Source organism: Anabrus simplex, chromosome 1 (assembly GCF_040414725.1).
Source record: "Anabrus simplex isolate iqAnaSimp1 chromosome 1, ASM4041472v1, whole genome shotgun sequence".
NCBI classification, from domain to species: domain Eukaryota; kingdom Metazoa; phylum Arthropoda; class Insecta; order Orthoptera; family Tettigoniidae; genus Anabrus; species Anabrus simplex.
The window spans coordinates 1,097,091,505-1,097,118,424 of NC_090265.1; the positions used below are offsets into that span (position 1 = coordinate 1,097,091,505).

Below are 26,920 nucleotides of genomic sequence, written 5' to 3' on the forward strand. Positions count from 1 at the left end.
ATGCGAGCTATAATGCAGAGCAAAATCATCCACATATAGCGACGGTATTACTGCTGAACCAGCAGCAGCAGCGAACAGTGACAGTACGAACCGATCCCTGTGGGACTCCATTTCCTTGAACGTGACAATGCGAATATGCCCTCCCAACTCAGACATGGGATAGACGGAGGGACAAAAAATTCACAATAAATACCGGCAAGTTACCTCAGAATCTCCATTGAAGCAGGGCTGAAAGGTTACCATATTGCCATGTGGTGTCATAGGCCTTTTCTAAGTTGAAGAAAACAGCCACCAAATGCTGTTTGTGGAGAAATGCATCTTGGATAGAACTCCCCAGGCATACCAGGTGGTCAGTGGTCGAGCGAGCGGCTCGAAAACCTCACTGGTACTCTGACAAAAGTCCTTGTTTTTCCAGCCACCACACAAGTCGGTGATTTACCATCCTCTCAAACAGCTTACACAAACAGTTAATAAGACAAACAGGTCTATAGCTGCCTGCATACTTGGGATTGTTGTCAGGCTTGAGGACAGGAATGACTATGCCTTCTCGTCACTGAGATGGAAACTCACCCTCAATCCAGATTTGGTTGAACACACGAAGGAGATATAACAGACTACCTCACTAAGGTGTCCGGCTCCATGTTAAATGGTTAGCGTGCTAGCCTTTGGTCCAGAGGGTCCTGGGTTCGATTCCTGACCGGGTCAGAGATTTTAACCTTAAATGGTTAATTCCCTTGGCTCAGGGACTGGGTGTCTGTGCTGTTCCCGACATCCCTGCAAATCACACACCACACATAACACTATCCTCCACCACAATAACACGCAGTTACCTACACATGGCAGATGCCACCCACCCTCATCGGAGGGTCTGCCTTACAAGGGCTGCACCCGGCTAGAAATAGCCATACGAAATTATTATTATTACCTCACTAAGGTGTATCAACATCTGGTTATGGACATTGTCTGGTCCAGGAGACGTGTCCTTGCAAAGCGCAGGCGCTGCAGAGTTCCTACGCCATAAAGGGCATGTTATAGTCCTCTGAAGCTTCAGTGGCAAAACTAAGGTGATGACATTTTGCCTCCCGCTTCCCAGGAAAGGGACTCCTCAACAGCAGTAAGAATAACTTGTGTTATGCAAGTTATTTTGACGTCTACGGTCTGCCTGGTCTCCTCGTTAAAGAGAGCTAGTGATGTGAACTTTGGTCAATCAGCATGTTTAAAAATCCATCGAGGAGGAGCCTCAATGGATTTTTGTTTCAACAAAGTAAGGATAATGGGAAAATAGTCACTGTCACAGAGATCATCGTGTGTATTCCACTGAAACAGCGGAACCAATGTTCGGCTGCATAGACTTACGTCTATGCGAGAATATGTGCTATAAAGTACACTGAAGTGAGTTAGTTCCCCTGCGTTCAAAATACATAAATCTAGCTCTGTTACTTATGTTTCCAGCTCTCTTCCTCTGGGGCAAGGCGCCATATGGGGTGATGGGCGTTAAAATCACCCAATAAGAGGAAGGGAGGTGGAAGCTGATCAATATGATCAGCGACATCATTTATATTAAGAGGCTGGCCTGGTGGAAAATAAACATTACACACTGTTTCTATGACAGGCAGTGGTACCCGCACCGCAACTGGTTCCAGTGGGTTTCTTAGAGGAACTTCTTCGCTATAGGTATCAGAACGATCAAAAATACCCACACCACCAGACGCCCGGTGAGCATAATATCATTCTGTCAAGTATAGTCTGAAATTTCTCAAGACCTGGTCTGAAGTTTGTTTTCTGAATACAGACTATACTCGCCACGAACTCACTAATGAGCTGATGCAGCTCAACAAGATGCCTGTCATAACCATTACAATTCCACTGTAACGGTGCCATAGTGTGGACTAAAAGAGAGAGTGTTAGGTTATGAGTGACAATATGCTCTTAAACCTAAACACTATCAATATCAACATCTATATCTGTAGATGTAGATGACCGCTCGACATCCATCCCATCATTGACAGATGGCGGGACTGACACCCAGAACTTCGAAGCTATCCGGGGGCGGGAAGTCCCTCTACGAGGGGAGCGCGCAGGTTTTAGAGCACGTGTACCTGTTGGCGCAGACTCATAACCTCCAGATGGAGGGCATGATTTTCCCTTTGCAGGAGAAGTGCGGGAGCGGCTGGTAATGGCGCTCCTCTTCTCCACCTTCTTTTTGTATTTAGATGGGCTGGGAGATAATTTCCCAGCCCGGGTCGATGAGGCCACCTCCACCGGCTTGGGCACGGCTTTTGTCGACCTCTGACGGGGGGGAGGGGGGAGACTTGGCCTTCCCCCCTGCTGCGCCGGCTTAGGAGTCCCAGCCGGCACAGACTTCTGTGTGGTCGAAGGTGAGGTGATCTCCCCCCCCCCCCCCCTCGAGCTTTTACTCTTTGCAGCTTTGCTCACAGAAGCAACAGCCGCCTTGGGCGCAGCGATCACAACAGGTTTAGACGGTATAAACGATGAACCTAGAAGACTCAGTGCAATCTTCGTGTAGTCTAACATCTTGGGGGGTGCATTCATAGCATTGAACTTACGGCACACTTCCTGGTAGGAAAGACCATCCAGGGTCTTGATCTCCTGGATCTTCTTCTTATGGAGATATACCAGACAGTTCTAATCTCAGGGCAAGTGAAGACCAGGGCAGTTAGTGCATTTATAAGGAGTTGAGCACTCCTCCGCATCATGAGCTCCTCTGCCACATGTACCACATACAGACTGATTCGAGCAATGAGATACCATGTATCTGAACCTCTGGCACTGATAGCAGCGCATGGGAGGTGGGATGTACGGCCTCACATCGCAGCAATATGTTGTTACCTTAACTTTTTCTGGTAACACTGACAATTTGAAAGAGACAATGAACGTACCCATGGCAACATCCTCGCCGTTGACTTTGTGCGTAACGAGCTGGACGTGTGTCACGCCACGGTGCTTCATGTCTTCCATCAACTCATCGTCAGTGTTCAAGGTGAGATCACGGTGGAAGATAACTCCACCATTCAGATTCAAGGTTTTGTGCTCTTCCACTTTGACGGGAATATCGCCAAAGTGCTTGCACTTGAGCAACAGATCAACTTGCAAGGCAGTGCGCATCTTTAGCAACAAACTACCATTGAGCATTTTCTTCAGATCTTCCAGTTCACTGTAGACACCTTCTATGTGCCTGCTAAACAAAATAGACTTTACCAGTCTGAAGTCACTCCCATCAGTTCTGGTAGCAGCCAGAAACCTAGGGAAGCTGGATCCCATTCCTTCACACTGTGCTTGTTTCCAGGGGGTTGAACCCCTCAAGGAATCTCTTCGGTGAGGGACCACCTTGGGCAGATCGAAGACTTTTTTCGAAGCCATGCCCAAAATCATCCTCCTCGAATGCTACCCACTCCGATCAAGGGTCTCTGTAGCCGAACCAAACAGCCAAGGCAATACCCACCTGGTCGTAGCCGGTATTGCCTGGGGTCCGATGATGGACGATGCCTAGTATGGGATGACTGAAGCAATGAGCACTAGGACTCCCTTCCTCCAATCACCCACAATAGCACGTACCCCATAGCTGTACAGAGCACTAAATATAGAGAAAAAATAAAAAACAATTAATAATAATATGTCCTTCTGGCATTCGGCTGTGCGAGGACCTGTGTTGTCTGGCGGATACTACTGGAAGGGTACGTGACACTCCCACCCACGGATCCCTGGGTGGTCACTGTGTGGACTTTCGAGCGAAACAGCACACGTAAGAGGCCCATTTCCGAGCAGCACACACATCAAGAATTCTGAATCAGTCTACAACTAACCCTCAAAAAACAATAAAAAATAAAGAGGGGACCATGGCTATATGACCCTCTGAGTAGCCTTCTATGACAGGCAGGGATTAGCTGTGAATGTATTCAGCCCCTCCCATCCACACGAGGTCCAACCAAGCCGCAACACATGTACGCGCCAAAGTCGCCCCTTTTAGTCGCCTTTTACGACAGGTAGGGGATGCGATGGATGTATTCTTCGTCTGTGTCCCCCACCCCTTTTAGTCACCTCTTAAAACAGGCAGGGTATAACGCGGGTGTATTCTACATGTGCGCCCCCCACCCGCAGGGTTTTTTTCACTTTTATACCCATATTTTGAACAATTACAAACATTCTTACCTAGAATATACAATGTACATATAATGAAATGAAAGAAAGAAAGAAAGAAAGAAAGAAAGATAAAGACAAACATGCATGCAGTGCTACTTGCACCAGCAATACTTTGATCTTGAACGCTATCCACCGAGCCATGTGCTTGCTTGACACTTTGTTAAAGTTTAGTTAAAATAAGCTACTTAGAACTTTTCAAAGCCACTTTTCTTGAGATTGCCTGGATATCAGACCCAATGACTTCCAGATATCAATATTTGAGGGTCCCCTTAACATACTATAAGAATGAAAAAAATTTGATCTGTCTACCTGAAGGTCCCCTTCTCAGAGGACAATGGCAAGACCGTCAAACAAACATCAGTATTTTGGTAGAGGCCAAACTACAAACATTGAGGCAATGATTAACAAAAATCAACTTTGATGGGTCATCTATGTTGCTTGCATGCCTAGCACATGCCTTCCAAAGCAAATAATAACAATGATGCGTGGCTCCCGAAGAAGCCTGCTGCGAGTCTTTCAAGGGGGTGCCCTATAGGCGACCTGCGTGTGTATGAGAATGGGGCCTGATGAATTCTAATGATTAGGATGGCACGAACACCCAGCCCTTGAGCCAGAGGAATTAACCAATAAAAGTTAAAATCCCCAATGTAGCCAGGAATTGAACCAGCGACCCCTTGGACGAAAGGCCAGCATGCTAACCATTTAGCCTAAAGCAAGTGATTTATTATCAATTGAGCAATGCCATTAGGGAAGACAACAAAAATGATACATAGTCATTCTGGAGTCTTAACATGAAGAAGTGCCAAACTGACATTGGAAACTGGGAGGTAGCAGCATCTGACTGACCGATGTGGCAAGGTATTGTTCACAAGGACCTACAACAATTTGAACAAGAGTAATGAAGGAATGAGTCTGATAAAACAGATCGTAGAAAAGAATGAGAAAACAAGAGAAGAAGAGACTACCAGGTTCTACAACAGCAAGGAACTTTGGTAAATTTGAATGCCAGCATAATGGCAGAGCTTGTGGCTGTAGATTGCTCTCTTCGTCCACATAAAAACTCAATCAGCAATACTGATGTGCTCAGAAGACAACTGTTATACTTGCCAGAGAGTAAATCCCTATGATGATGAAAGCCAAATGCCATTCCGCATATTCGATCCCGATTCAGTCCAGTAGTAGGTATTTGAAGATGCTCAAATACATCAGCCTCGTGTTGGTAGATTTAGTGGCACGTAAAAACGAACTCCTGTGGGACTAAATTCTGGCACCTCAGCATCTCCAAAAATCCATAAAAGTAGTTAGTGTGACGTAAAGCCAATAACATTATTATTAACCATCCCTCATAACACATATTGGTCCTACTGAATATCCCACTCAAAGTCATTGGGATTTGATCTCACAACTCTTGATTTGGGCATTGAAACACTTAACTATGAGAAAAATAAAAAGTTTAGTTTATCAAAGAATAGAATAGAATACTCCCATCACCTACTTCTGGATCAACTGGAACTGGAGAGAGAGTAATCATTTATTGCAATTCATATCATTCTCATAGCTGCCTCTGTGGATCAGTGGTAGAGTGTCGACCTCCAGATCCCAGAATAGCGGGTTCAAACCTGGCAGAGGTAGTAAGATTTCTGAGGGGAGGAAAAAAATCCATTCGACCTCCATGTCGTACGATGTCAGCATGTAAAAGATCTCTGGTGACACATTTGGTGTTTATCCGACAAACTTATTAAATCTCAGCCACAGATGTCCAAGAGAGTTTCTGTTTACTAGGTCTGCCATCTAGTGGGCCTAGAGTAAAACTGAATGTCAAAATTGACGAACAGACAGCCAGATGGCGTCAAGTTGAAATGTCTGCACACAGTAGCTGAGACCATACGATGATGATGATGATTATTATTATTATTATTATTATTATTATTATTATTATTATTATTATTATTATTATTATTATTATTATTAATTATTCATTATTTGCGAATGAGCCCATTAGGACTACGCAAAGTACTTAGAGACAGGCATTTGCCTTTCTTTGTGCCCACACTTCCTTCATTCGTTTGCTGTGTGCTTCTTTTCTCTCTTGAGACCATGTTGTTCTGGTCTTCTTCTTTGGTTCCTCCTCTTGGTCAACTTGCCACTTATGAACTTTGGCTCTGAAGATAACCCGGCTTTGGATGTCTTCAGGTGTAATTCCTGCCAGTTTAAGATCTGTTTTAATTTCGCCAATCCATTTTATTGTATCCGTTTTGGCTTTACTTCGGTTTTCATAAAATTCAACTATTTGCTTGGTAAGTCTATCTGGGTTCATCCTTTTTATATGTCCAAAGAATCTTAATCTGCGTTTTCTGATGTCGCTGTGAATGTTGTTATTATTATTATTATTATTATTATTATTATTATTATTATTATTATTATTATTATTATTATTATTATTATTATCATATATGAATGTTTTTCTTATTACATTTAAATTTATCTACTACTACCTTAAACACTACACTTACACCTAATTACTATTTAAATCCTAATCTCTAAATTGTAGTTTAAAAACAAGAAAACTATTTATTTTGTCCTAGGCATTGAAAATGTGATATTGTCTAGGACAACATGTATCTTACATCAAAGAAAGGACAATAAGTTCCACCTTTTCGATACTATATATTGTGTGAAAGTTTTACATTACAGTTAAAACATCACAACTTTTGTACATTCGGTACCGGTTTCGACAGATTCCCTGTCATCATCAGCCGAGAATAATTAAACAAAGACAAGTATAGATCATGATTCTTATGGTGTGATTACAATGGTGGATTGAAAATATACATTATATGATTAAAATAGTATATATATATATACACAAATAAAAGGTAAGTAAAATGGGAATGGTCATTATTCTATGAGGTGTACACCTTAATATTTCTAATTAAAAGGTTAATTTGTTAAAAGAAATTTTGTTCTTGTAATATATAATTAGGGCCTATAGTGAAATTTGATTGTAGGCTTAAATCTGTAATATTTTAACTTTTTGACCAGTCAATTCATTGAAGTTATGTAGCCATGTTTGACACATTAAAAAGGTAAACAAACATTTAGTCGAATGGTGTTCCACATAAAATATGTACAATAAAATTCGATTGGAGCTTCAACTTGTACTTAAGAATGGAAGAATTATATTAATGTTCAATGCAAGCAGAAATAGATGAGTTAATTTTTTCACTATGTATTGATGTTGATAGTTAGAATGTCCATTGAACAGTTCAATATGTCGATTTGTATTCTGGAATGGTTTACATTATTTTGAGAAATAGTAATTGAGGTTCTTGCTAATATGGTACTTGAACATGTATCTTATCTTATTGTTAATTGGCGCAAGTATTTGTTTTGTTATGAGTCCAAAAAGATTTCTCCTTAGCTTACAATAGACACTGAATTTTCGACCTACAGTTACGGAATTCCAGCAGTTGAGGAAGACACATTTCATCTATTGTAAGCTAAGCAGATTCACATGCAATGTAATACATTAACAGTGGCAACAACAATACAACCATGATTCTAAACGTTGACTTTGTTCTTGGTTTCTTTTCATACTTTTAGTTAGTGCTATTCTTTTTTTCATTTCCTTTTGCCACATACTTCTTAAAATACAAAAAAGCTTTGCTATTTGCCCTGGTGTGATCCATTCTTTGTTTAACAATTTAGCAACTGCATAGAATTCTTCCTCTTTGTATTTTTGATTTATATTCACCACCCAAATATCTAATTCTAAGTGCATCAGTTCCCCTACATACTCTCAACAGATGAGCCTCTTCCATTATTTCTCCACAGAGTAAACAATGATTTTCATTATGTTTCTCTCCCAGCCCCTTATTTTTATATATCCCCATTAGCCATCACACCACACCTCTTAGTTCTCTATTTGGGAGCCTTTCTTTCCTTACTGATATAATTTGGATAATTTCACAAATTCTGATAATGTTCGTTTAGTCTCACATTCTGACATAATCATCTGCTTCTCAGTGTCCTTCACTCTGATCATTACTTTTTTGATGAATCTCATCTCTTTACTGTGCATCTCTGTATTGCAGTATTCTCCCATTCCTATTGTTTAGCATGCTTTTCACTTTCATCAGCCAATAATCATCATCTAGATGTTTCATTTAGTGTTGGTGTGTTAGGTTCAATATTTCCCTCCCATCTCCCTCTCTTAACCAATATTTTACCACTTTCCTAGTTATATCTGTTTGGATGCTCATACCTTCGCATAGTCTTCTGGCTCCACTATTTGTTGTACATTCTGGTAGACCAATTATTATTTTACAGAATTTATTACTGCATCATCATCATCTTCATTTCCCATTTCCAGCTTCCCGGGTCGGGTTGTGAATCAAGGACCTCCATCGCTGCCTGTCTCTCCACCACTCTTCTCCTGTTTTTAAGTACATCTTCTGGTTTTCCTCCCCTCTTCTCTATGCACTCCCACACTGAATCTGTCCACCCCTTTCGGGGTCTTCCTTGTGGTCTCTTTCCTGATAACTTCTCTGAAAAAGCTTTTTTTGGCACTCTCTCTTCTCCCAATCTCATCATATGCCCATACCACTTTAGCTTTTTTTGCTAGGGGCTTTACGTCGCATCGACACAGATAGGTCTTATGGCGACGATGGGATAGGAAAGGCCTAGGAGTTGGAAGGAAGCGGCCGTGGCCTAAATTAAGGTACAGCCCCAGCATTTGCCTGGTGTGAAAATGGGAAACCACGGAAAACCATCTTCAGGGCTGCCGATAGTGGGATTCAAACCTACTATCTCCCGGATGCAAGCTCACAGCCGCGCGCCTCTACGCGCACGGCCAACTCGCCCGGTCCACTTTAGCTTTGTTGTTTCTATCCTGTCTTGAAGTTTCAAGATTCCTGTCCTTTTCCTAATCTAATTCTATCCTTTCTGGTCTTGCCCTCGATACCTCTTAGGAGTTTCATCTTCACAAGTAAGCTCCATGGGTTAGTATGGGTTCATAGTAGGTTGAATATAATACTTCCTTACATATCTTTGGGACTTCTTGGTTCCACAAAATACACCTTACAATCTGGTAGAAGCTGTTTGCTTGTTGTATTATTTTCCCAATTTCCTCAGTTATCTTTCCATCTTCTGTGATCACACTTCCAAAGTACTTAAAACTTTTAACCACTTCCAGAATTTTGCCATTCAGTTTTATCTTTCCTCTTCCTTCCTTCCCCTTGTCATCACTATTGTTTTACTTTTATCTGTGCTTACTTTCATCTCAATTTTTTCTATCTCTTGATTCCATACCTCTACTTGTTTTTACACTTCCGTTTCATCCTCACCCCGTATCACTATATCATCTGCAAACAACATGGCTTTTGTTGCCTGTCTTCCCAATCTCTGTTTAATGTTCTTATGAATTTCATCCACGACAATGATGAATAGTATGGGGGATAGTATACTTCCCTGTAGGAGTCCAGTTTCAACTTTAAACCATTTTGTTTTTCCTATACTAGTCTTCACACTACTAACACAATTACCAGGCGAATTGGCTGTGCAGTTAGGGGCGCGCTGCTGTGAGCTCGCATCTGGGAGATAGGGGGTTCGAACTCCACTGTTGGCAGTCCTGAAGATGGTTTTCTGTGGTTTCCCATTTTCACACTAGGTAAATGCTGGGGCTGTGCCTTAATTAAGGACATGGCAATTCCTACCCATTCCTAGGCCTTTCCTGTCCCATCGTCACCATAAGACCTATCTGTGTCGGTGCGATGTATATCAAATAGCAAAAAAACTAACACAATTTTTGTATATAGCTTTTATCATTTGCACTTCCACTTTGTTAACTTGTTTTTTCCTTAATGTGTCCCATACCAACTATCTGGGCACAACGTCATAAGCTTTCTCAATGTCAATAAATGTCATCACTATGTCTTTTCCAAACTCCCATCTTTTCTCCATCATATGTCTTAATGTAAAGATCAGGTCAAACGTTGATCTGCCCTTCCTAAAACCATACTGTTACCGAGCTCGATAGCTGCAGTCGCTTAAGTGCTGTCAGTATCCAGTATTCGGGAGATAGTAGGTTCGAACCCCACTGTCGGCAGCCCTGAAGATGGTTTTCTGTGGTTTCCCATTTTCACACCAGGCAAATGCTGGGGCTGTACCTTAATTAAGGCCACGGCCGCTTCCTTCCCACTCCTAGCCCTTCCCTGTCCCATCGTCGCCATAAGACCTATCTGTGTCGGTGCAACGTAAAGCAAATAGCAAAAAAAAAACACCATACTGTTCTTGTTCCATTATTCCTTCTAGCTTCCTCCTCATCTTCCTTCCAATACTCTCTCACAAATAGCTACATGGGCAATAAGGGTGATCCCATTCCCATTTATCACCTTTTTAAAATATCGGGATAGTTAAACCCTTTCCCCACTCTTCTGGGATCTCTTTCTTCCTCCATATTATTTTAAATACCTATACAGCCACTGTAGCCCTATTGGTTCTGCTGCTTTTATCATTTCTGTAGTTACCCCTCATCCACTCCTGCTGCTTTACCACTTTTCATCTTTTGTATAGCTTCCTGTATTTCTAACATTGATATCTCCTTTTCTTGTTCTTCTTCTTTTCCCACTGTTTCTTCTTGCTCCTTCTCATCTACCAGTTCACTCTATTTAATATTTAGCAATTCTGAGAAGTATTCTTCCCATCTTTTTAGTATGTCATCTCTTTGCACCAATATCTGCCCTTTTTCAGTTTTTACAATTTTTGTATCTTTCCTATTTCGTATACTATTCTTCACCAAACCATACAAAACCTTTTTACTTCCCTTTATATCCTCCTGTAAAGTTTCTGTGAAACTTTCCCAGCTCTTCTGTTTCCCTTCTTGTACTATTTTCTTACATACCTTTTTGGCTTCTTTATATTTCTGCCAATTCTCTGTGCTATTGCTGCCCATCCACTTCCTCCAAGCCACTTGTTTCCCTTTGGGAAATGCTTCCTTTACCCCGCTGTTCCAACAAGGAGTCTCCTTTTCCTTTTTCCTCCCTGGTAGTCTTCCACAGGTGTTTACTGCACACTTTACAAAACCATTTCTGAAACATGTCCATTCCCCTTCCACACTGTTTACATCATCTGTGGGAATTTATTTCTTCAGATCCTCTTGAAACTTTTCCCTTATTTCTTTCTCTTTTAACTTCCATCCCTTTATTTTTCTTTCCCTCTTTTTCTATTAACTTTGTTATTTTACCAAGTCTTAAATTGGCTACCACCACTTTATGGTCTCCTTTGAAATCTGCTCTTGGCATTGCTGTCACATCTTCCAGTTGTCTACGTTTCTCCTTCTCCACCAGAATAACATCAATCATTGTCTTTGTCTTTCGATCTCTCCAACCATATCTAGTTATTTTTTGTGAGTTTTTTTTCTAAACCACATATGGCCAACAATTAATCCATTCCTTCTACAAAAATCTATTACCAAATCTCCTTCTTTATCTTGGTTTCCATAACTATAGGGGCAAATTATCTCTTATTTTCCCTGCCTGCCTGTTCCAACATATGCATTCATGTCTCCCATTATTATAACCTCTTTGACTTCAATACAAGTTTCCAGTTCTAGAAACTCTTCTAAACATTAATCTGCATTCCCCAATTGGGGTGCATAAACCTGTATAAAATCATTGATTCCATTCTCAAGTCCAAGTCTAACTTTAATTATCCTGTCACTGATCTGGTCAATTTTGTCCACGTATTGTGCTAGGTCTTCTCTCATTCGTCCCCTCCAGTATAATCTATATCCTTTCTTCAATTTTTTTTTTTTTTTTTTTTTAACCTTTCCCCTTCCATTTTGTCTCACTCATTCCCACCACTGCTATGTCTTTCTTCTCCATATACTCTATCAGTTCTTCTACTTTGCCATTCAAAGTCATGACACTGATGATACTGATTCTTGTGATGTCTGGTAGCCCACTTCTCACAGTTCCTCCAGAGCACCGGGAACTGCACGTCACTTCAGTGTGACGCCGCATTTTCCGAGGCGTCAATCCACTCACACTCGTTTTTTAGGTTGTTTGTACAATAATGGGTTCGCCACTCCCAAAGGCATTTTATTACCTTCTGCCAGGTTCAAATTAGGCCGCTCCTAACATGGAGTCAGGCGCCTTTTGTAGCCGCTCCTCTGGAGTACAGACACAACGAGTTTGCCCCTTCCGCCATCTCCACTGTACCAAAGTCCATCTTCTCCGCCGTAGATGCCGCTGAGGTCTTCACCCATAACCCTGGGCAAGGGTCCTCCATATTTATGACCCCTGAAGAGAGGGTGACCCAGTATTTTAAAGCCCCCTGGAATCGGGCTACCTGTTGGTCCGCGGGTTGTACTGGGTATTTCAACCAGACCTCAATACTGTAGGGACCCCCCATCCGCCACCTGAGGACGCGCTCTGTAGGGATCAGGTTCCCCTGGTTACTTATTGGAAGTTAACCCTACCCACAAAGGCTGAGGTTATTTGCAGAGAGAATTTATTACTTATTACATCTAATTCTTCTGTGTCTACTGCAATACCCCATATTTCCGGTCTGTACAATGCTCCTGATAACACAAGCGCATTTTGTGCAGCTGTATTCAATATGTGACATCTTCCTCTCTAAAAACCTTGTGCTTGATCAAACGGCCAATCCTTTCATTTTGGCACGTCTTATTTGTTTCTTCCACGTCCCATTCGATGTTATTATAATTCCTAAATATTCTAATTTTTGATAACTTCTAATTCTACACCTTCTAACCATCAGCACCTTTCATTTTTCTTTAATTTATCTTCTCTTTTACAAACCATTACTTTTGTTTTCTTGATATTGATTTTTAAATTCCATGTTCAGCAATATTCAACAGTTTTTTTAAGACTGTTTTGCATGCCGAGTGTTGTTAGTGAGAGCAGAAGGATGTTGTCTGCAAAAACTATGCCACAAATTTCTTCAGTGTTTAAGCAAGAGCTTGTCCAATCCTCCTTCCCTTGGCAGCTCATTACATCATTAATAAAAAGTATAAACAATATTGGTGATAATTTACATCCCTGCTTAAGTCCAATATTCAAATGTATCCTGCCTATCATTAAATCTTCCTTTACCTTAAATCGAGCATACCACTTCTGCATATAGTTCTTCTATGGCTTTAATCATTTTATTTGACACCCCTATCCTAGCCAGCTTCACAATGACAGCTGAATCAAAAGCAAGTTAATATACACAATATTTCAACAAGAAACATGGTCGACTGTGAACAAGGAAAATTCACAGGTGAATATTGTCCTTCGATTCACTGCAGTGCTTTACCTGTCAGCTTAAGAATGCCATTCCAACTATATGTATAGGACTGCAGTTCCACGTACAGTAGCTCCACTAATAAAGTGAATCCCTGTGCGTTCCATGGTTTGTTCCAATTCTGTTTACTGTTGACCACACCTTCAGACAGTAAACGGAGCCCACTGATAAGGTGTTCACCAGAGATGATATTGCGGAGAGACACATCTGTGGTGATTGTCCAGAGAACCTTCCATTCCTTAAATGGGTCGAAGTTGTTAGCGACCACATGTAATGGTGGGTGATCTGACTTGAGCCTCTACAGTCTGAGAGCATGGATGTCTTTTAGAACAAGTGATTGACAGTTCCTAAAGACAGATGGTAATATACCAGAAAGAACTGGAAGCCAATGATGCACTGTACAGTAGATGGAATCAGATATTAGACATATACTGGTACTGGTACTGCTGTTCAGCTGTGTGTTAATTAATCATATCTATGGGCTATTTTGCCACTCTTATGTACAGTCTTCAGCACAAGAACAACAACGTCCACATTAGAACAGTGCAAAGTATTTTCTGCAGTTCCCAGCTTGACCTACAAGATTTCTGAAGGATGTTACTGCAAGTTTTGAACTATTTGGACAGATTCAAAATATGTTTTTTTGCAAGAAAGTGTGTGTGATCTAAGGCAACACCCAGCAAAAGTAAATAAGATAATAAGTAAAAAAAAAGTTTTGAAGAAATTCAAAGCAACCTTTTCAGAAAGATAGACCTATACTTCTACTTTAAATAAGACCGGAAAGTGTTAAATTGAAGAAAATATGAACCATTGCAGGCCATCAAAATTGAATTATAAGACAATGATGTTAAGGAACAAGATATCAACCTCATGAAAGGGAGGTTCTAATTCTGAAGTTCCCAGGTTAGGTTATATTAGTGCTATAACAGTAGAATTTTTCTCTTCCACACTGAAGCTCTAGAAGAGAACGAAAGCGAACAAGAGAGGTCGGACACCCAAGCGTCAGTAAAGGAGCAGGATAACATTTGAAGTATGGTACAGTCAGATCTAATTTAGGGATGCTAAGTCACCATCTACCTCTCACCAATGTTAGGCGTTTGCGTGATAGAAAACCTTCACTGAAGGGTATTTCAGTGAATAAATAGGTTATATCAAAATAGTAACTTTCTGCAACTTACCTGGAGTAAGTTTATTTCTTTCATACAATCCAACCTAGCTTTAGCATCCATCATCTCAAATATCTGTACTTTCTTCAGCGCAACGATAGACCCATCGTTTCTGCACCTGGCTCGATAGACAACACTGAACTGTCCTTTTCCAATTTTCCTTTCGATATCGAACAAAGACAGTGACTGGTAACACGAGTTTCCAAGATTGGCAGTCAGTGCTAGAATCTCAGCGTCAGTCATTTTGAAGGTTGTAGACTAAAACAAAACATGTAAATGATGATAAAGAAACATTTTACTAGACGGAATTAACGGCAGATAACATGCACCAACCCTTCATAACACAACTATTGTACATCTGCCGTACCTTACAAAACACCGTTTAGAATACTTTTTCGGCAGACATCGCCGATCAATATGACCTGTAGCATAATAAGCCAGAAACTTCAGGTATTTACTATAATCAATATGTTCACTTGCGCACATTCAAACATGTATTAAGCTTTCGCGCTATTGAACCTTCCGCCCGCATGGCTTCTTCTGTGAGAATAGTGGCGTTGAAGGTCGTGACAGTAGTGATGAATGTGTGCGTGTTAGGACAGAAAATAGGACACCTACATTCTAAACATTTACGGTATTGTGAATATGGTCAGCAAAATACACCGCACATGATCTTACAAAAGAAACCAACAACTTGGGGATGATTTTTCTTCTAGAAATGAAAAATGAAATGGCATATGGATTTTAGTGCCGGGAGTATGGGCGACTCCTATAATATTTTGAAATATATCCCTTACCCCCGTTTTTAAAGATATTTATTGGGGGGTTATTAGGATATTTACAATGGTGTTATTACTGGTTATTTACAATACATTTGTCATGATGAGGATGAAATGATGTTGAAGACGACACATATACCCAGCCCCCGTGCCAGCGAAATTAACCAGTTACCGGTATGGTTTAAATTCCCGATCATGCCGGGAATCGAGCCCGACACCCCTGTGGCCAAAGGCCAGCACGCTAACCATTTAGCCATGGAGCCCGACTTTCTTTCAAACATCAATTTCTTTCAGGACGTATTTTTCAATAGCGGCTGCCTCTAAAGGGTAGAGGGGCACGTGTCCCTCCAGCTAAGAAACTATTGTAGGGTTTAAAAAATACTAACACTGTGAATGATAATGCATTCAGTTTTAGCACTAGCCGCAGCATGCAGCTAGTGGGGAATGTTTTCATCTGGCGCGTAGTTCGCTTCCTCCAACTTGCTTGCCGGTCATGCTGAGCCTCTGCCCTTCTCTGTAGAGTGTATAAAAAAAATAGACACTTTCCTGGGTAGGTTTGATTCGCGCCTGCGTAGAACCTACTACGTACTGCTAAGCACGCAGAGAACGGGAGACCAAGGACCAAGGGGAAAGTTTTCATTCCCCTTCCCAAAGGGAAGGGGCGGGCCACCTAGAAGGTTACGCCTTCTCTCTGGCCAGGAGATTTGGCGGGGTTGGAGGATTTGTTGGATTTGGAAGAGAGGGATGGAGATTTGCTATGTTGAAGGAGTTGGGAGGGGGTCTCGACCTCTTGGCCAAGTGTTTGTTGTTCCTTCAACAATATACAATCTGGTTATGATTTACATTTGACAGATACAATCTGGTTACAATTTACATATGTTTTTACATTGTGATTTTACAACCATGGTTGCTTCATTTTTCATTATTTTCTTGAGTATGGGCGACTCCTATAATATTTTGAAATATATCCCTTACCCCCGTTTTTAAAGATATTTATTGGGGGGTTATTAGGATATTTACAATGGTGTTATTACTGGTTATTTACAATACATTTGTTGATTACAGAATTATTTACAATGTTATTTACAGTTGTTAATACCAATGTGTTTACAGTTGATGATGATTATCAGAATATTTACAATTACTAGTTATTTACACATTTACAAGATTTGTTGTTTTGGTGTTGTTAGATTGTTTTTACGTTGCTTGTAGGTAGTATTCACTGCTTCTGAAACATACAAGAAGTACGTTAATAAATGAGCTTGTGATTTTTTTTTTTTTTTGCTTTACGCCGCACCGACACAGATATGTCTTATGGCGACGATGGGATAGCAAAGGTCTAGGAAGTGGAAGGAAGCGGCCGTGGCCTTAATTAAGGTACAGCCCCGGCATTTGCCTGGTGTGAAAATGGGAAAACACGGAAAACCATCTTCAGGGTTGCCGACAGTGGGGCTCGATCCCACTATCTCTCGATTACTGGAGACTGGCCGCACTTAAACGACTGCAGCTATCGAGCTCGGTGGCTTGTGATTTAACATACATTCTGATGTTGGGGAGAAGGTCGCCTGGGGCTCTTTAGGTATTTTGGTTGTTTTACAAATGGTGTAGGGGGTGGGGTTTTTTTGTTTGCTAGGGGGTGGGGCTTTACGTCGCACCGACACAGATAGGTCTTATGGCGACGATGGGATAGGAATGGCCTAGGAGTTGGAAGGAAGCGGCCGTGGCCTTAATTAAGGCAAGCTCACAGCCGCGCGCCTCTACGCGCACGGCCAACTCGCCTGGTGGGGTGGGTTTTTAAGGGGTTGGGGGGTTATAGGATGGGGTTTTGCGTCAACGGGAGATTTGGGCACTGACGAGGCCAGCCCCTGCTAACGGAAATACACAAAGGCTTATCGCTCCGAGTCCAATATGTGTTTCAAATGCAAGCGTTGCAAATCTGTCGTCTGAGAAGCATGTTATGCTGGCTAATGAAATTAGTCAATATCCTATCACATGATATTTATTCGGGAGATAGTAGGTTCGAACCCCACTGTCGGCAGCCCTGAAAATGGTTTTCCGTGGTTTCCCATTTTCACACCAGGCAAATGCTGGGGCTGTACCTTAATTAAGGCCAAGGCCGCTTCCTTCCCACTCCTAGCCCTTTCCTGTCCCATCGTCGCCATAAGACCTATCTGTGTCGTTGCGACGTAAAGCAACTAGCAAAAAAAAAAATAATAAATAATAATATTTAATGTGGTGTAGTGATAATTGAATCTATCCTATATAGTGTGCGGATACAGCAGATCATTTAAAACGAGAACAAGTGGGTCAATATAAACGTGCGAATACCGGCGTAAATTCCAGCAAGGGTTGTATAGAGGGCACGAATGCTTGTGTGGCTGGGAGTCAAAATGCCTAATGAATTTTGCTGTTTTCCATGCATGTTATTCGAACTACTTGGACGAAAGCTGGTGTAACAGATCTCAAACACTTGAAAGGAAAAAATTAAAACAGGAAAATTCCTTACAAAATATTAATTTATGCATGGAGTAAGTTATAGGAGTACTTATGGTGATTCAAATGGATTCTGCTTATCGCCAATCGATTAACAAACATGACGATCAGGTTAAGAAAAACAGAGTATGCATTTGTTTACTTGTGTGTGTTGAGTAAGAACGCAAATTTGTAAAAAAAAAAAAAAAAAAAAAAAAAATAAAAAAAAAGAAATGTAATGCTCTTTTTTTTAAGATTTTGATTCAATTTGCGATTTACAACACAATAAAACTTTCACCAAAGGAACAATATTACGCATTTATTACAATTAAATAGAAGTCTGGCGTGATTGTACAATTAAAATCATTTAGTACTTGACTACACACCAAGAAACTAAGAGACACTAAAGCCTCCAGACTGATGAATGGGCGCCGCAAGCGGATGAGTCAAATTACCTCAGTGTCCATGACCTGCTTCATTGAATTTTTCCGTAGCCACAAAACAAAACCCAAATAGTAAAGAAACTGAAAAAGACCTAGTAGAATTAAAAATTATAGAAAATTCACTATTTGATCGAACAGTTAAAGTAATGACTATAAATGAAAACATAAGGTTCCAAGACAAATCTACGTTATAAACCTTCGATCATATATCCAATAGATGGCTGATGACGTCACATTCTTGAAGCAAGGATCTCAATCAGCTGACAGGTGGGTAGTGCGAGAGTTTTGAACATTGTGTTATAGGCGAGAATAGTGATCAGCGTACTTAAAAGTGACTTTTAGCTACTGTTAATGAAGCGATGGTGCACTATTGCGTAGCGTATGGATGCAAGGAGACCTTCAAAAAAAGGATCTGGCATTTCCTTTCACGGGTAAGTAAATATTTACGTAAATATGATGATGATGTAAGGGGTTTCATACAGTTGTTGTCAGGTGTCAGTAGAATACGTACAATTACTTGTAATTTATTTTATTGGTTACAGTTCCAGTTTCCCGGTTACAGCAATTTTGAATACTGTGCTTTTATTGATTTCAGTTTTCCTGCTGATGAGACAAGAGAAAAGCAATGGGTAGTTGCATTAAGAAGAGAGAATTTCTTCCCTGAGAAGCATTCAAGATTATGCTCTAAGCATTTATCACCGGAATGTTTTGATAATGAAGCATTTGGTGTAGGAGTTGAACTGCAGCCAAATGCAGTACCAACAATTTTTAATTTTCCACCCCACCTTTTACCAGCTGAGAAGAGGAGAAAACCTCCTGTGAAGAGGAAACTTCAAGTGGATCAAGTTGTGTGTGAGCAGATTTTCTTATTTTTAAAAAATTATTTTCCATAGTTTTATGCAGGAATGTGCCCTGTCACCCTTATGTGAAATATTTGTGTTTAAGACATTTAACATACTGTTCAACTGCAACATCTATTGCAGCATATCAGGTTACTATATTACACATAGGTAAGACATTTTCGTTGTTGACCCTTATAATTTTCTTATTTTTTCAGTGTTCCTCAGGAAGAGAAGAATGAGTCTTCCCAAAACAAAGGTGTTCAGAAAATCTCATGTTGGTGATTACACTGAGGAAATGGTAAAGTCACCAAGGAAAGTCCAGACCTTCAAGCAGGTTGCCAGGGAAGTTATTCATAAATCCCATAAGAAGCTAAAATTGGAAAGGCAGAAGTATCGGCGAGCTATTAATCAGTTGCAGAATGGGAAAGCCTTAGTAAACCATCTGAAGGAGAAAATGATGATAACTGAAGATGCCGCTTGCATGCTTGAGGTAAGAAAACAACAGCTTAAATATTTTTTTCGGTTTCCCTATATCTGCTAGCCTTTGGTGGTGCTATTTGAGGATCCAACCAGTCTCTGGGTTGATGCTCTAACATACAGACATACATAAAATTTGGAGCCTTTAGAAGTCTGCAATTTGTTTTTATTGTATCACAATCTCTGTTAAACAAATATTTCAAAAATAATGTAATACCATAAATTAACTTGTGAAAAAGCATAATGCACCTTTCAACTTCCATTGTTCCAGAAATGTATTTCTCCTGCTGCTGCCCAACTTCTGATGTAACAAAGGATGGTGATACAAGAGCAGAGTATCCTGAACTACGCTGCTTTGCACTTACATTGAATTTCTATTCAAGTCGTGCATACAGCTACTTGAGGGATGTATTTCCTTAAGGTTTGCCCCATCCAAGTACACTGCGGAGGTGGTATCAGTTGGTGGATGGTAAGCCAGGATTCAGTTCAGAGGCCGCAACTGCTCTCATTTCCAAAGGGAAGGAGATGGCTATCAATGGAAAGCCCCTAGTGTGTGCACTAATGATGGATGAAATGTGCATCCGGAAGCACATTGAATTTGATGGAAAACAATTTCTTGTTTATGTGAATTGTGGTACTGAAATCGAGGATCAGGATTTACCAGAAGCCAAGGAGGCTTTAGTGTTTATGGTGGTCTCACTAAATGGACACTGGAAAATTCCAGTGGGTTATTTTTTGATTAACGGTTTAAGTGGCTCGGAGAGAGCAAACCTAGTGATTGAGTGCATTAAATTTTTAAATGACGTAAATGTAATTGTAGTGTCACTCAGTGGCGGCTCGTGAAAAAATCGTCCTACGTGCTACCAAAAACAAGCTAAATACGCTGTTTTAAATCTGCATATTGCCATGATGAACAACGCATGCTTCAAACTTGGTAATAATAATAATAATAATAATAATAATAATAATAATAATAATAATAATAATAATAATAATAATAATAATAATAATAATAATAATAATAATAATAAAACAACTTTTCCCACGATTTATAACTCAGAACAAACAAAAACAACATAAATTTGGAAGCAGATTAATTCTTCGACAACTGTCTACGAGATAAATAATTCATTGGAGAAATATTGTTTTTACTAACCTAATGGCGCAACTTACATCAGTGCAAATAGAATCGTGGGAATATAGATCCCCACTAAGAACACTAATTTAATTTCACTTTATATACACTGCAGTGGATAAATAATTTGATAAATCTTCGTATAAACTTTAGCACTAACCCAATGACAGAAAAAACACGCACCAGTAATATAACCGCGAGATTAAAAACCGCACAAAGCAACTGAAAGAGCCACCAACTGATTCATTGAGACCTCCCCTATTACCAGAGTAAATGTCCGGCTCCATGGCTAAATGGTTAGCGCGCTGGCCTTTGGTCACAGGGATCCCGGGTTCGATTCCCGGCAGGGTCTGGAATTTTAGCCATCATTGGGTGTACGTGTTGTCTTCATCATCATTTCATCCTCATCACGACTCGCAGGTCGCCTACGGGAGTCAAATCAAAAGATCTGCATCTGGCGAGTCGAACATGTCCTCGGATACTTCCGGCACTAAAAGCCATATGCTATTTCATTTCACCAGAGTAAATGACATTGTAATGCGGGATAACATTTAGGGTCAGTCAAAGATTCTTTGACTCACCTACGAATTCCTTATTTTTGACACAAAAGGTAGATGGATATTTTAATAAGCATGTGTGAGATAGATTGCCTCCACTTACGCTTTACTTTCGAGCCCAGACGATGCTACTCTCTAGTGGCAGGTTCGCTTACCACGTTCAACATAAGCACGGCCGACTGGATCCCTCGCTGCGCTCCGGGTAGCAGGAGACATCGAGTAATTCTACCCCCTTGCGGGAGAGGAAGTAACTATAAACGGGATCAGTGAAAGTTGATCCCGGTTTACGGTATACTCCGCCGGCTAGGGGGAATGTTGCAAGCTTGGCTGCGCCTGCGTATTGCTTCCTTCAGGCTACAGGCAAGGGCTCACTTCACATGAGCACGGGCCTTGTTCCCCGGGAGAACGGCGCTAGGTGTTCGACAGATCTCGTCCTGATTTTCACAAAACACAAATTCATATCGTACTCAAAATAACGAAAAGGCACCAGGATAATTGCACTGTACATAAATAATATTCCTTACAGTTCCAAGCTACGTGCTGGAGCCCGGTAGCACGTACTGACCGGCCGCCACTGGTGTCACTTACAGTAGGGCCCACGAGAGTTGAAGTCTGACAGGTGAGCGGCGAAAGCTGTAACTACGAAGTACGCTGCGTTGTCATAGTTACCTCCATTTGCGGTCTACCACCCTTTCAGACAGGCTGAGTGTTTAATAAAACATGTAGGCCTAGGCCTAATGCAATTCATTTACCCTTGACCGGTTCTTAAGCTCGTGTTAATAATTCCAGCATTTAAGACAGAACACGGCATTATCGATATATATAAAAGATTTCATAATCACTAACAAAATCATCAGTTTCTGACAATAACCTCAACAAATGCACATTTTAATCACAGAATATAACAACACTACCCACATTGATAGTTTTTTATTATTTAACTCCGATTGTTAACGGTACCTGTACAATTCAGGAATAAACTACGGTATAATAAGCACAACAGGAAGACGATACTTCATCGAGAAAAGAAATCAGTCAGAATATGAATGACAAAGGCAACTGAGAGCCAGCCAAGCCACGTGGTGATAGCGTCCTAAAATGTTGCAACTCTGTTATCGTTGCCATAGCAACAGACCATTTTCGAGCAGCGTTAGTCAACTTTTTCTCGCCGGTGGCGCTAAACGTCAGACTTCAACTCTCGTGGGCCCTACTGTACTTTTGATGGCGCTGCTTCTAATTTATCCATGGCCCGTTGTCTGGGAGCTTCTTTTGATGAAAATAATATGGTGAACTGCTTTGAAAATCCCTCAAATGATTCTAAAGTGTTTATTCTTCTAGATGCTTGCCATGCTATGGAATTAGTGAGGAATACTTTAGGAGCTAAGAGAACTTTTGCCAGGGGTAATAATGTCATAGATTGGAGGTACATAGAAGAGTTAGAGAAACTTCAGAGTATCGAGGGCCTTCATCTAGGAACAAAACTTACCAAGAGGCACATTCACTGGGAGAAGAAACCCATGAAAGTAAAGCTCGCCACACAAACATTCAGTGAAAGTGTTGCAAGTGCAATGACATATTGTGACAGAGACTTAAATCTTCCTCAGTTTCAAGGGTGTGAGGAGACTGTAAAATTTGTTAGACTCATGAACAACATATTTGATATCTTGAACAGCCGTAATCTTTGTTCAAATGGATGGCAGTAACCATTGAAAGCAGAGAATATCCACAGTATGAGGCTTTATAATATAATTATTGCATTTGCTATAACAAGGTGTTAGAGTGTGTAGGCCTATATGAGGGTTTCTATGCTTCCTGTGACTGGAATATTTATATAGACTCAAGTTGCTTATGTAAGAGGATGCTGGTGTGGTATGCTAGTTTCACTGATTTATATTAGTGTTCTACTTTTAGGCATATTCCCTCTAATCATTCTGTCTATGAGTCAGGTTGATTTTTATAGAAATTCATTCTTAAATTACTTTTATATTGGCATGTCTTGTTTCTGTACTTGGGAACAACATTACTGAATGCTGCAGGATGTTTTCTTTTCTTCAGATGTGACCTCCTATTTTTAGGCCTAGGACTTCAAATGTGGCATGTACATTAGTTTATGTTGGGCTTTAAACTAAGCTTAATTTAGTAGGTGGCAGTGGAGTGAAATTTTACCTGTGGAGCATTTTATGTATCCCTTTATTATTATTATTATTATTATTATTATTATTATTATTATTATTATTATTATTATTATTATTATTATTATTATTATTATTTTGTTGAAGCAGCATACTATAACAGATCCCTGCTTCATGGGCATAAATAGGTACTACAATCAGTGCCAATTGATATGCAGTTGACCCTACTGTATTGTGAATTTTTATAACTTATGATAAGTAAATATTTCTTGTCATGGTGCCTGTTTATCCTTTACCCTGGAGAGTTCATTTTTGTTGTCATCTGTTGGTGGTGTATGGTTCACTGAAGTATGATACTTGTGTTCTTTTCTTTCCATAATGGTCCTGTAGGCTATGTGTCACTCTTTGCATCTTGTGTTGTTGGGCATTGGTTTGAAGTAGGGCTATTTGAGTCAAAAGTACGCCAAGCACGGTAAATACAGTATTTTAAAGTTGTTTGTGGAAGTTATGAAGTGTTTATTGTAGATGTCAGTCGCATTAATATTTAAAATTAGGCAACAATTCCTTACGGACAACTTTCAGAGGTTACCTTTCAGCTATTAATCCCAATATGATGCGGTAATTGGAAAAAATACTTGTCTCTTACATTATAATAAATAATTAACATTAAACAATTAGTGTTACTCACGGGGATGTAATACTTGCAAAAAAATACGATCATAATGAGGGTGTATCATATCGTAGGTCTCTTTTGGTTTTAAACATTTTCGTCGTAATTACGCATTTATGACCACGGTTTTTATTGTAAATCACGCTTAACCACATCAGCTAAGCAGGGTAAATCTCATATTCCGATTTCACCGCCTTTTCGAATGTCACTGTTTGACAATTTCCTTATATCCTCTCGGACTCTGCTTCGAACTACCCCCCAGTCAGCTGATCGAGATGTTGGCTTCAAGCCGCAACATGGACGAGGTGGCGCTAAGCGCACTCTATAGTATTAATGCTCTAAGTTATAAACCAAATCTGATATCTAGGAAGATGTGAGGAAACTAAGATCAGAAACAATGAAGAAATACTGGACACTAAGAAAAGAACAACACAGAGAGATTCAATGCACCCCAAAGAGGGTGAAACGAAAGAAGAAAATACCCCTGTTACCCTTCCTCAAAGCATGTACAATGGCTCCAATATTTCCTGTGACGCTATACAAACCGGTTAGCCGGGACGAACGACATTTCGTGCGTATTTCCGCTACTAATTTTGTTAATAATTAAAGAAAATGAAGGAAAGAATTAGCTGATAAGACAATAGGCCTTGTACAAATTGCTTTTTTTTTAAATGATTCATGTAATTGCTAGTTTCAGCCGGCTAAAATGCGAACAAAAATGTAATATTTCCTACAAAAAGTGGGGGGTGACTGCCCCCCACGCCCCCTCCCCAAATCGCCGCTACTTCTCAGTAGCCGTTACGGAGATCAATCTTAGGCCGCGAGCACTCCGAGTGCGCTTCGCATAGTGTGTCGCGTGTAGCGTAAAATGCTATGCACAGCGCAAGGCGTGCTTGTTGTTCACACCGAAAACTCTACGCCGTGCTCTCAGCTTAGTTTGGTGCGAAGCGTTTTAGGGTGGTCACAAAATAATGCCGTTATCCAAGTACACTAGAAACAGTTTACTGATGGATAACAGTTACCTAAAATTTAAAATAAAAAGAATCGAAAGTGGGTTCATGAATTTAATGAAGAACGAATTACGGTACTTTCAGAGAATTCCATCGTTTGCACAGAGATGCAAGACTTTATCCCGATAAATTTTATGATTACTTAAGAATGACAAAAAATACCTTTGACCTTCCAAACCCTGCAACTGAAATGTGGCGTCAAGTAGCAGAGAAGTATTGGGAGAAATTCAATTTTCCGAATTATCTAGGAGCACCGTGCAGCAAACACGTGGAAATTAAATTTCCGGCTAAATCACGCTCTTTATACACAGTAATAATTATAAATAGAATTTTGCAATATTGTTACAATTAGCATACACAATTAATCATCGTAACAAAAGTGGAGTAAAAGTGTGACAAATATAATTAATAAACAGAAATATTTACTTGCAAGCCCACTTTTTCACAAAGTGTCCAGCTACATGGCTAAATGGTTACCGTACTGGCCTTTGGTCACAGAGTCCCGGGCTTGATTCCCGGCAGAGTCGGGAATTGTAATCATAATTAGTAAATTGCATTGGCACTGGGGCTGGGTGAATGTGTGTATTTATAATCATTTCATCCTCATCATGATGCAGGTCATCTACGGGCGTCAATTCAGAAGACCTGCACTGACAAGCCGAACTTCTCCTCGGACACTTCCGACACTAAAATCATACCCAATTTCATCCTGTCACAATGTTAAGCCCAGTAAAGTGTGACAGTAGAAGTAATATTACTGTATATGTTTACTGTAGGAATGCGATACAACTGTTGTACATACCTAAGTCCACTTATTTTGCAAAACAGTTACATTTTTATAGTTTTTGTGTCTTGGGTTCCATATTTCTTCTCTTTGAAACACTGCATGAATAATTTCTTCTTCCATAGATTCAGAACCACCTAGGTAACGCTAAGCAATTAACCAACACTTCGCTTAGCTGTAAGATAGGCGTTCAGCGCAGCAGAGCGCGGGCGGTGTGAACACCTGGATTACGAACAAAGCACTGGTTATGCTTAGCGTGACGCTTAGCGTTGAGCAACACGCGACACACTATGTGAAGCGCGCTCGGTGTGCACGCGGCCTAAGTGATTAACCAACACTGCGCGTTGTCTGGCGCTTCGCTTAGTTGTAAGGTAGGCATTCAGCGCAGCAGAGCGCGGACGGTGTGAACACCTGGCTTAGGAACAAAGCGCTGGTTATGCTTAGCGTAGCAACACGCGACACACTATGCGAAGCGCGCTCGGTGTGCACGCAGCCTAAAGGCGGGTACTCACTAGGAGGCTGCAACATGCAACGCAACGGTTGCTGCAACCATAATTTTCTAATGAGTACGCCTTGAGCTTTGTTGCTGCAACCGTTCGCAGTGAGGCGCGCTGTGATCCATCTGGTGGTCGGTATTCCGGCGAACACAAAGCGGCGCGCATTGTGTTCGTTGACGTGTTCCAGGCACATTTCGTAGTCTGGACGCGCAGAGGTTATGGGAGTGGACTGAAGAATCCTGAGAATTATATCGCAATTCTACATTATTATGGGACCCTTTAGTGAAGTGCCAAACTATTTCAATATCAATTACGTCTCATACAAAAAAAAATGAAATACCCTGACTGACAGAGCAAATGCAACACCAAGAAGGAGTGGTCAGAACTTTATGCCAATTGCAGGGTAGACTGACGTCACTGAGGTATGCTCATGATGTGAAATGCGCCGCTGTGCTGCGCACGTAGCGAACGATAAATGGGACACGG

General features: G+C 40.6%; 1 protein-coding gene across 1 annotated transcript in view; it reads right to left on the reverse strand.

Moving 5' to 3' along the window:
- The window catches only part of LOC136858125 (serine/threonine-protein kinase Nek7), a 111,452-nt gene extending 96,282 nt beyond the window's left edge, over positions 1 to 15,170 (reverse strand). Inside the window, exons 1-2 of the mRNA XM_067137443.2 lie at positions 15,004 to 15,170; positions 14,649 to 14,894 (exon numbers count right to left, since the gene is read on the reverse strand). Coding sequence (XP_066993544.2) covers positions 14,649 to 14,879 — 231 coding nt within the window. The 5' untranslated portion in view covers positions 14,880 to 14,894; positions 15,004 to 15,170. The remainder of the gene's footprint in view (positions 1 to 14,648; positions 14,895 to 15,003) is intronic.
- Positions 15,171 to 26,920: the final 11,750 nt, after the last annotated feature.